This window comes from Hypomesus transpacificus, chromosome 10 (assembly GCF_021917145.1).
Source record: "Hypomesus transpacificus isolate Combined female chromosome 10, fHypTra1, whole genome shotgun sequence".
Lineage (NCBI taxonomy): Eukaryota > Metazoa > Chordata > Actinopteri > Osmeriformes > Osmeridae > Hypomesus > Hypomesus transpacificus.
The window spans coordinates 9470752-9483094 of NC_061069.1; the positions used below are offsets into that span (position 1 = coordinate 9470752).

At 38.4% G+C, this 12343-nt stretch overlaps 1 protein-coding gene across 1 annotated transcript; it reads left to right on the forward strand.

Moving 5' to 3' along the window:
* Positions 1 to 4372: 4372 nt before the first annotated feature.
* LOC124472973 (homeobox protein engrailed-2b-like) lies at positions 4373 to 7627 on the forward strand. The gene is made up of 2 exons (XM_047028167.1): positions 4373 to 5008; positions 7119 to 7627. The coding sequence occupies exons 1-2, from the start codon at positions 4543 to 4545 to the stop codon at positions 7436 to 7438; spliced, it is 786 nt and encodes a 261-aa protein (XP_046884123.1). The 5' UTR covers positions 4373 to 4542; the 3' UTR covers positions 7439 to 7627.
* Positions 7628 to 12343: the final 4716 nt, after the last annotated feature.

Genomic DNA, 12343 nt, shown 5'->3' on the forward strand with positions numbered 1-12343 from the left:
AATAAAACAATTACTGGTTGATGAAAAAAACAGGTAAAGTAAAAAAAAAAAGTCAAGTAAAGGAAAAGGAGACAGAAAAGACAGACTACAGGTTTCCATTTATCAGGTCAAGGTCACAAGTTTATAAACATGTTGGACAAAACAGTTTGTCGCCTACAACAAAGAAAGGGAAGAAAACAGAATAGCGTAGCCTATTTGATTTGTGGTCATTGCTAAATAAATCAAATGTTGTTCAAGTTCTTGTCATATACTGATATAGCAGCGTTTTTCAGTTTACCTGGTGCATACGGATGCACTTTATGAAATGTTTAAGTTAATCACTAAGCCAAAAAAGACGGTTTGAAATTAAAAAGCAATGGCCCAAGACCTTCTTTTGTCGCTAGTGTTGGTCATCCATGCAGGACCCCGACCAAACCCGTCGTAAAGCCAGAGAGGAGCAGAGAGGACAAACCCAAGCTGGCTCAGTCCTTACCCTTCTATTCAGACAGGACTTATCTACGCCACGACGATCAGGCGGATTACCGAGTAATTAAAACCCATAAACAATGGTCCTGTTGGCCTTTTCAACGTGCTGTCAGTGTTTTCAGTGGTCTAGGGGACCACAGCCATTCGACACAGAGCAAAAGTGGGATCCGGAAAGTTGTGAAGCCTGAAGTGATCGAGAAAGAAGTTTTAAAATAAATGTAGGCTATTTTAGAAGACACGACCAAAAACAGTCGAGCATGTATTCTTCCGTATAGGACTTTAACACGGTAGGCCTAAACTAATTTGATCAAGCCAATAAGACGTTTGACATGCTGAGAAGTGAGTTGCATATCTTAATTCTGAGGCAAGTCTTCAATAGGCTAAATGTTACAAGTACAATAAACAAAATGTGTGTTGCTTATTTATGAAACAATAAAAACAGAGCATATGATAGGCTATAGCTAACGTGGCTATAATGTAGAGGCGGGTTTCTCTCTTTCAACTTGAATATTCAGCGATGTGGCTCCCTCAATATTTTCTCACTATTTAGCTTTTTGAGTTGTGTTATTGACGTCTAAAAGTGGTTTATTATGTCACACTGTTCATGAGGCAAAAGTTATGAACAAGTGTGCCAAACATTTTCCCCCAATGCTATCCAGACTGGAGTAGGAAGTGCTCCGTAACCTTTCTCCTCATCCTCGGGGACCCCCTTGTGTTTCTTTTCCTCAGTTTGTTTTTCAAAGGCGGACAGGAAGCAAGGAGATCCCGAATGACCCCTGCATTGTTGTAGAGCCAATATCACAGCCATTCAACGCTACACATCTGGTGATCCCGTCTATGATACGTGAGTTGGCAAACTTGTCAATTCACAAATTTCTCAGCTAATGTTTTTAGAGGGGTGCATTTTAGCATAGAGGAGAAATTCTAAAGTTTACGCACATGCAGTTTAGCACCAAGTTTGGCAATTATCAGGTTATCCAACAAATTCTGTCGTCTCACTGAAACGGACAAATGAAAGCTTTTCAAAGAAGGCACCTCATGTCTGAAATATTTTAAACACTTATATACTACGGAAAATCTATTTGCCAAATGCAACGTCTAGGCTGTACTTGACTGCGATTATGTAAGAGACTGTAAACAAATGTAGGCTAAACAATTCAGATGTGTCAGGCAGCATTTTCCTTCATTCATTGTGCGAGTTTAAAAACGGTATTCGCACAAACCCATGAGAGTGAAGTACGATGATGTCCATTGACAACAATTAGCTTTTTTTGTTGTGAATTTTTGTGTGTGAATTTAGCTAGCGCAAATAAACTTTAACAAACAAACAACATCCATACACCAGGTTATAAGCCTGCACAAAAACGAAAAACGAAAAAATATACTACATGAACAACATTCATCTAGCCTACAACAAGGCTATTTGTGCCCAACAAAATGTGTATTATTCTAAATAAGTTCTCACCTGTCGGCTGAAATCACAGATGCTTAAGAAAATGCTTGGTTCCTTATACATAAAACATTTAGAATAGGCTTTTTAGAAGCACCATACAACCTTTGAAAAATAACGGCTAACAAAACATAACTGACATCTGGTTGGACCTCTGACAACTTGAAGCTGTCTTTTCAATTATAGGCTTCAATTTGACCATTGAGTCAAGCTGAAATTACAAAGAAGCATCACAAGCAGCGTAAAACATTTTAAACATCAGGATACATCAATTTCAATTAGACCAAGAGTTCAGAATAAACTCTGGAAACCCTCCCAATCCATTAGCTCACATCAATCTACTGCCTACACTGCGTCTTAAACCTCTTTATAAAAACCTTTCATGTTATACTGGAATTACAATGTGCAATTCTATACAATTGTGTATTTGGTATATATAAATCGAATACAAGAACATTTTCAAACTATAATGAGAACAGAAACAAATCAAGTCTCTGAATCATAATGACACTATCACTAACATACGATTGCGTGTTTTATAAAAAAAAAATGTTTTGGTTTTGAGCATTGCACCTGACCCTGCAACTAATTGTTGCTGTTACATCTGGTTCAAAACGGAGTGAAATTTTTCCCAAAACACAGAGCCATCGCACATAATGTGAACTGTGGACTATCGTGGGCTCTTAGTTTAACGTTTTTTCCCACATAAAACGAATTATTTAGATCGGTGTCCAAATTGGACTTTGAATTGAACTAAAGATCCAATGAGATGATAGAAGCAGACGTATCAGACAGTAAATTCATGTTGGCAAACGCTAGTAGCACGAACTTTTAGATAATACTATTAAGCTAAATAACGGTCTAAAATGTGCCAGAAAAGCTTTCTGACTACAATCCAAGATCACTGTTGGTGCAGGTAAAGGCAATAATTGTGTTGTGCTTGCGGAGTATTTAAGTGAGCAAAACAGGCTTTGAAGTCCACAGCAATGACCAAATATTGAAGCTACACGTCAATTGTGCATGGATCCAGGGAACATACATTAAATGGCTGTTACAGTAAAAGCAATTTCAGTCTTGTTTGGGCTACTTCAGACTACAAATAAGATAACCGAATGTGGCCTGATGCTATAATGGGAACAATTCAACACGTTTTTCGACCGTGAAGTCTATTTAAAAAAAGATGGTAACTGATTAAGAATAATAGGTATAGGCTACAGCCAACGGAAGTATTCCAGTGCAAACATGTCCAAGATCACGGAGGCCTTAAAGCTTACAATGTAGCCTGTGTATAGGCCTAGATCCCTCAGACGTTACGGAGGGGCGTAGTTGATGCTTGGCAAAAGGTGTCACCTCAGCTGTTTCCTGACATGTTTTTAAGCGCCATGTTCCTTTTACGCACCAAAACAAAACCTTTCTAACAGTTACGCATTGATTGTACGTGAGGAAAGCATGTGAAAAAATGACTTTGAGTGAAGAAAAAAACAGTTTGAATCATCATTCCCTACAATCCTTACCTTGCCTACTACAAGTTGGCCTAATCCGTTTAACTAACGATGGATCTCTTATGGACACTTTTAGGGGGCTGACTTATTTAAGTATTTGCTTGAATGACAGTAGCATACAGGGTAATTTCATTTTAACAGCCTATTAACATGAAGGTCCAAAACTGAAAAAAGGTGTTGTTAACCCTCTTCTTATAACCCCCGTCTTCAACCCCCCACCTCCTCTGTCCCCCTCCTTACATGCTCTTAGCTGTATCCTCACAACGTTTTGGAATAAATCTAGTATTTTTATTTTAACAATTAACTTAATGTACATCTTATGGAGCCAAACCTTAAAAATCAAGTTCAAGTTTTAATGTTTTTCCTATTTAGGATAGCCGTCGTTTCAATCAACGCTAATTCCCTTCTTTTGAATCACCTATAAGGATATGTGGCAACTTCTATATTACCCCATTTAAACATTTGAATGAATTACTATTTGTATGACTTGTTTGGTTACAAGTGAAAGAGAGAATATACCGTGGTCTAATAACCCACTTGTTTACGCATTTGAACTAGCCTACAACCGCTTTGAGAATTAGGGTTCTTTTATCTATCTCGAGCCTCTATGTCAGGTGGTACCATCCCACAAACTTCATTGGTCAAAGGCACGCGTCTTAGCTATGGACTGCTACGTCATCAGGGGGTACTCGTAGCCTATTAAAAATGAGAACAAAATCCACAGTGAAAGTATTTCAGAAGCAGTTAGCGCCTCTTTATCTATATTGTAGTTTTAGAGGGCTTGTTGAAGCATCAACATTGAATAGGTTTTGGACAGCTACCTTTTCTTATCATTAGTTGACTGGCTTTTTCTCAACAAATATCCATTGGCAAACGGAGAAATAGCTGCATTTAAGGTATGATTTTTCTTTGTGAAAGGGACAAGAGGCTGGTAGGCTATCAAATATCCAAACTAGGCAATAGTCTATACTGATTTTTTGTTAATCTTTTTTTTTTAATTACCGGTAAAATTTGAAAACGCGCTAGTAAAGGTAAAGGCTGGGGAGTCTTTTAACTGGAATTCCTATTTTGGAGAAGGAAAGCGGGAAAGGTGTTGAAATTAAACACTGACCAGGCAATATCAGCATGGAAGAAAACGATCATCGAAACGGAGAGCGTCAAAATTCGGGTGAAGAGTCCAACCAAGCTATTCTCCCTCTACAAGCACCTGGAAACCAACAACCTCATAGAATCACCAACTTTTACATCGACAATATTTTACGACCAGACTTTGGACGCCGAAAGAAATTTACTTTTCACAATGGTGAGAATAATGCCGATGGGGGAGATAATATTTCTCACGTTGCCCCAAAAACTGTGCAGATAGGTCGGACTGTTGCAGGGGATGGATCTTCAGATTCCCGTCCAGCCGGGGAGCCCAAAAAAGCCGATATTGTTGCTGATGCGCCTCTGAAGCCCCGAGGGGAAACTGGAGACCAGTGCCTAAGCTCGGACTCGGATAGTTCACAAGCCAGTTCTGCACCTTCGTCCAAGCCCATGCTTTGGCCAGCCTGGGTGTATTGTACACGATATTCGGACCGGCCATCAGCAGGTAAAATGATATTCTTTTTTGCATAGAGAGAATGTGAGTAGCAGTATGCTGTAATACTTGACTGCTATGTGATAGCCTAAATTTGTGCGCAACAGTCAAATTAAAAAGTGGACTCGAACCCTATAGTCATCTAACTAGTGACCACGTTAAATGGAACAAGTATTAAAATATTGCAAGTTTTAGTGTAATATGTGCTATTTTAGATCAATTTGTAGGCTCAATGAAGTATACAGTTTCAGTAAATTTTGAATAATATCAATCTAAACTTGCACTTGCAATGACAGTGCGAATCAGAATCTGATCAATTATTAGGTTACTTTTATTGTCTTATTTCTCATATTTAAGTTATTTTATAAGTTATTATAGCATTATTATTACACTATTGAGAAATAACGTTATTCTATTTGTACAATTTTTATAGGCCTACATGAAACTTGAATCGAAGTATTTTTGTCAGACTCGATGGAGGCTACACAATAGGCTATGTAAAAAAAAAAAAAGTAGGCCTATATCAATGTAATTTACCATCCGTTGCCTTGTAATTATCGAAGTTTTGAACTTTAAAAGCATGACTAAAACCAAGTTTAACACCATTGTTCCTGACTTGTCTTTGTTAATATTTCATTAGCATATTTTTTGACAATGGAGCAAGACTAAACAGAGATAGGGCTATAACCATATCCCATCGAATTGCGAGATGAGATTCGAAATTAGATGCATGGCAAAATGAGTGCAAAGGTTATTGCTAAAAGAAAAATGTGGGACTATAAGATAATTAGGAATTATATTCTACCTATTAGGCTACTTTTCGAGTTTTGACACTAGTTTCCAACCTTTATCTATACATTTTTATCTTGACTCGAAACAGATCAAAGCTTCTGTTTAAAGGGTTTCAGTGCTTAGTTTTTCGATGTCTTCGAAAAACCGTGTTTACAATAGGCCTAATCAAATTATAGCTAAGTTTAGCCAATTATTATAGGGCATTCTTAACATTATCCCGTTTCTAGAATAGCCTAGTTAATGCAGCATGTGCTTAATGCAGGCCATTTGCAGGTTTGTGCTGCTATATTTATCTATAATTTCGATGTGTGGTCCTACGTAAAGGTTGACACAGCATACAGCTAGTCACAACGCTATTGGAATAATGCTAAATCAGAAAAAATAATAATCTAACTAAGCAGTTCAATAGCTGCAAGTCAACTTCATGAAATGACAAAGAAAGTAGACCCATCAATGCTCTTTGTCCAGGCAAAAAGTTTGCTTGGAATAGCCCGTGGGCCTATAGGCTTTTTTTATTACAAGCTTTCTTATCTGAAGAATATCACAAGATCACGTTGCCAAGATCATGTTTTATCGAATATGACTTGTAAAAATGGATCCTTTCATAATGCGGGTGCTATTCATCTTAACATCCAGACTAATAATGAATTTGGCAATGGGAACGATGGGTCACGGATGCACGGTGCTTACATTAATTCAAAGTTTTATGCAAAAGTATACTTCTTAGCCACATAAACATAACCTTTATGGAAGACAACTCAAGTCAACTTACAAGATATCCATGCAGCAGCTTTATAAAAATTTGAACTTTGAAATAGTTCCTATGGTAACAGGCTGAGAAAGAGGCGCCTAACCACCCCCTCCCTTTAACCCCACCCCCATCACTCACCCATCCTCCCCCTTAGCCTACTCACAAACCCCCGCAACAATTTAGAATCGACTAAAATCTAATGCACTGCACATTCAAGTCTATTTCTAGTTTAAAATCTCACTCTAGAACAAAGCAAAATACCCACCTAGAATCAGGCTTGCTCACTAAGTGTAGATTTTATAGAGGACTAAACCATTGCTGTAAATTATTGCAACGGATCATGGACGATGGATATGAATAGGCTACGGCCTACTTATTTAATGGTCCTAGCTTACTGCATGTGTTGGGTTACAACCATCCTATTTATAAAAGGATAGTCCGCATTAAGATTCCTTGCCTGTCGTCAGTCCATGTAAAGCCTGTTTAAAATCAACTGTGGCCTAATATTTGTGCAATATGACACATTCGTGTTGCTGTTAGAGAACAATCATTTTAACAGTTCGTTGTGTTCCATGACAGGGCCAAGATCTCGTAAACCAAAGAAGACAACCCCACCTAGCAAGGATGACAAGCGTCCGAGAACAGCCTTCACTGCTGAACAGCTCCAGAGACTAAAAACTGAGTTTCAGACCAACCGCTACCTGACTGAACAGAGACGACAAAGTCTGGCGCAAGAACTCGGACTCAACGAATCTCAAATAAAAATCTGGTTTCAAAATAAAAGAGCCAAAATAAAGAAGGCCACCGGAAATAAAAACTCTTTGGCCTTGCACCTGATGGCACAAGGACTGTACAATCACGCCGCAACTTCTAAGGACGACAGATCTGACAGCGATTGATGCTATAAATATGATGCAATAAGTAAGGGCCAGTGTACTAGAATACCAGCATAAAAAACGTGAATGGAAGACATTATGCTATATGTTTCTGGTTTTTTTGCCTCTTGAGCGCTTGATTTTTAGGCTTAGACCTATTTGACTTTTGAACTCATTGACCATATGAAAACTGTGCTGAAGTCCAAAGATTTTTTTCTGCTGCATTTTCGAGACTGTGAATTTAGCCAACATTGTGTTATCTATGTTTTACCATAATTTTCTATACTTCAATTCTATGATTTTCTTATAGCATATTGTTTTGGTGCTCTTGTAGAAAATATTGCATTATCTGTTTTGTATGAAGAGACAGCCTTCAAGCCTTGATTTGTCATGGAGGTACATTCGCATTTATATATAGCCAGCGTCTAAAAACAATGCATTTATGTATGTGAACTTTATGTATACACATCGTGAAAGTAGGGAATAGTAATAATTCAGTCATGATGAATGAGAAAAACTAAAGACCATAAATAACCTTCAACTGACATTTAGGTTAAGTGATGGGGCATTTCTTTTGCACAAAAACCTGTGCAAATTGGGGTTCCCATTAAGTCTTAACGTGAACAACATAGTGACTCTTTGACGGTCCAATCCGTCTCTACAAGAACTATTCGGTACAATGTGCAGTTGCCCTTTGTTGAGACTAGTCGGGTTCGAAGCTTGCTCCCGTCTCGCCGAACAAAAAAGTATACACTCACCGCGAGACTTTGTTTCCATTTCATCTCTGATCCACAACCTCAAGTGATCTCATGTCATGACAAGAGGTGTGGGTGAGGGGGGGAGGGGGGGGGGGTGAACAGTGAAATTAAACAGTTTGATATCATCACGGACATTTTCTGGAACCCCTCTAAACTTCAGTTTAGGCCTGTCTACAGAAAATGCCACATGAAACTCTTTTTTCTTCCTAAAAGGAAAGATGTAATGTTTTCATGATATGTTGCTTTATAGTGCCGATATGAGATCAATTGAGCGTGTGGCTACCTACCGTTTTGTCACTGGTATGCATTCCATAGTAAAATAGGCTACATTTATTGTTATTTGCAAAAGACCATAGTATTCATATTTATAACCATATTGAAAGTCTATAGCCATGCTATTAAGGTGAGGCTCTGGAAATGTTTACATAACTTATTTATCTTGCAATAACTTTTTTTGAATGAAACGTTTGGGACCTTGCATGGGGGGCTGCATTATGTCACATGGATGGGCTATCAAACATAAGTTGATGTATCCAAGCCAAATTGTGGTCTTAATTAAGGTGGTGTGAATGATATTTCATTGTCAATAATGTAAGTGTGTAAATTAAAATTCTTTGACACACTTTGCCTTAAAAGTTCTCTGTGAACTTTGCCTATGTTACAAAGGAATATCAAATTCAAGGATTATATAACTGATTATAGAGGTAAACAACATAATATTTACTTCTACATTTCTAAGGATACTCTGTGTATAAAAAGGACAAAGTTGCAGTTGTATTTTTATTTCATTTCATGTTTTGATATGAGACAGGTGTAAAACGTGTATCATAACTGTGTAATTAATCGTAAATAAACACCAAGAATACTAACGTGAGCTTTTACATTTAATTTTGATTGTTTACATTCCAAAAAAATGCGCAACCAGTACTCAAAAGAGATGAAAACATTTAGGTAAATTCGGTCTGAAAATATTATGTGCACACATGTGTTATAGCTACACCACAGTTGCGGAGAAACAACCTCATAGCAATTTGCATAACAATCCCAGACTTCTCTTGAATGTTGAGACATGGTAGTGAATTCCACTCAGCAATAGTACAGTTGAGGCTCTGCAAAAACACAAATACTGTCTGTAGTAAAGGGGTGTTTGTGTAACTTTATGAAATCAATTTCTATCTTGGATAAAATAATCTGAAGTGTGTGGCAGTATAATGCATGTGTGGATCATATGCTGCTTTGGGTTTTTAAAGTGGACCCTAAAGTAAAACCATAGAAGCATACATTGTTCTTGATGATGTAAAATGGTGACAGGGTGTCTTCAGGCTCTGCTTGGTCAGATACTTAGTCCTTAAGAGCAGGTCTAATGGTGAGAAGTATAACTTCATTTGCAGCCATTGAAGATACAAATCTAAAGCAATCTACCTCAGTCTGGGTGTCACAACCCCCCCCCATCCATAAAAAAAAAACTACCAGTCATTTAAAAGAGCACTATATTTTCATCTCTACTATTGTAATAGTAGTAGCATAAGATTGCATTAGTTCTAGGGCAAAGACAATTATTTGTGCCCATGCCAGGAGACACACAATGCATGATAACACAAGGCCACAACTACAATGTCCCTCAAAATCGTTATAGTAGCATAAGATTTTGAAATAGAGCAGTACTGCACATGCAATGTCTCCATGGTACCCAAAAGACACAACGTTAACAACATAAACAAGCAAGCAAGCATACAAACAAACAAACAAACAAACAAACACATCTTTATATAAGGCCAGGCCTGTGAGAAAAAACATAGCAATTCATTCTATACTATTCTGAATTGTAAATTCATCTGTCAGAGTGCATCATAAATACTTTCCAACCATACTCCCTACGTCCAGACAATACCAATATATGTAACAATATTGAAAGATGATGTGCTCTGTTGAATATACCCACTTCTGACAAGACCGCTTGTCTCTGGAGAGTGTGTATCCTAGAGCGTAAAAGACTGAATCATAAACCTAGTTAAGGTCTACTGTAGTACAAAGCTAACCCCAAAGTAGTAATGCGAAGGGAAAAGGTATCCAGTAACCACTTCATTACCCCAAATCCACTTCCTGATGAGCACAACACAACCTTCTTGAAACCAACGAATAAATGGAGACGAAAACAGCCACTTTTGAAAATCAAGCAAACTTCCGAAACTCCTTTCAGACAACAACATTTCCCCGCTGAGTTTTTAACATGTACTAGTTTGACTATTTTTCGTTTACCTGACGCTGATTACAACACAAACAGAGAAAGCGAGGAAGAAGAGACGGATCCGAGACAAAAGGACAGTTATCTGATCGGCACATTTGCCTGCAGCATTGACCTACTCCCTCCATGGCCCCAGAAGTCTCATCTGCATTCCCTTTCTTGGGCGGCTTGTATGTGGAAGTTACGCCCAAAGGCCACTGACTTGATGAGCTCGCCCTGGCTGGGTAGGACTGCTGCCTCTCTATCTGACTCTCAGATGCTGGGCTGGGCTGGGCTGGGCTGACTGGGCTGACTGGGCTGGGAGGGTGTTCTGAATAGGGGTCTGTTGACACAGAGAGAACTAGGAGCAAAGTCATTGCTCCTATAAGGCTGGGACACACATTGTCGCAGGTGGCTTTATGTTTTTCACCTTGTCACTGTATTCCTCTCTGTATAAGAATGGTTCACCGTAAGAAAAATAAATAGTGTTAGGGTATGTATTGAAAATATGTATATTTTACAATAATAAAATAATTTTGTCTTAACTTTCTGGAAAAAAAAAAAAACTTAAGAGTAACTAGTAAAAACTAGTACAGGATATTAATTAAAGTTAAAGAACTTACACTGGAAGTTTCGAGAGTTCATTCAGGTAGGATGTTTTTCCAAAGTGTTGTTTCTGTAATTGATAGTTTCATATCCGGTTTGCCAGTCATGCAAAGTTCATGAAAAGCTGATTTAAAATACATGCACAGACACACATACACACACACTGGATATTAAAAGAAATGGAAAACATCTTAGTTATCATAAGTTCACACATCTCTTGTCATAAATTTAACCCCTCCAATTGGTGGAGGCAAAGGGCAGCTTGAGAGAGAATAGAAAAATACTGATCAGAAAAGTATTGATGCCCCCTGTGTCTCTCTCAAACAAAAGACCCATCCTGTCCCTTCCCCCCACTGAGTTATTTAGCCATAGTTTCAAAACGCTTCCTAGTCAAACTTGAATATGGAATGAAGCACTGGGGCTTTGTGGCGGAAATATAATTAAGCTGGTGAAAGATGTTGAAGGTGAAGAATGGAGGATGACATCAGGCCGATTTCACACTTGGTACTGGGATGGCCTGGCCCAAGCCAGCTCTTCGCCATGCAACACAGATCAAAGCCTGCTGCCACCACCAAAAAGGCAAAGGGGGATTTAAGTATGCTAATCTGCAGGACAAATATATTTTAATCTTGTTAGAATACAAGTTAATGCCGCAGCTCAAAGACTGAACTTTATATAGTATAGGGGCTAAAGATCCATTTTCTCTTCAATATTTTAATAAACGAGGTGGTGGCCTTGCACCATCGGAAATCTGATGAAAAAAAACTGCTTGGAAGAATGAGTTATCGCCCGAGCTCATTACCTGCAGAGTGGGTGCTTTACATCTGAGGAGAAAATGAGAGAAAGAATATACTCCAGCAGTCTACTCAGCAAACTGCGCAAAGGCACTTATGTGCGTAGGAAATGAGCATTTAGTGGAGGAGTAGAGCTTGTCCCTCCACTGAGCTCCCTACCCAACAGTACCTTGGTAACCCTTGATCTGTCATGAGCCTAAGCTGCAGGCTCTGACACCCTGAGACAGCTAGGCACACAAAGGAAAGCTGCTGACACACTCGACTCAGGATCTCAAACTTCAACTCACACTCGCAACAGTTTGTGTGTGGGGAACGTTCAACAAGTCAAATACTTTTATTGTTGGATAGGAAGTGGAACTGAAGGTAAAAGTCAGTGATTTTCGGGATCCCATATTTATTTATCGTGGGCTTCAGATGAATAAAATGAAAATCTGAAAGACATCAATCTTGTAGTTATTCAGACCACAAGTAGACAGATCATAAAACAGATGCAATTTAGATCACTTGTTTTAAAATCTGCAGGTCTGCAGAGGTATTTTGACCACAC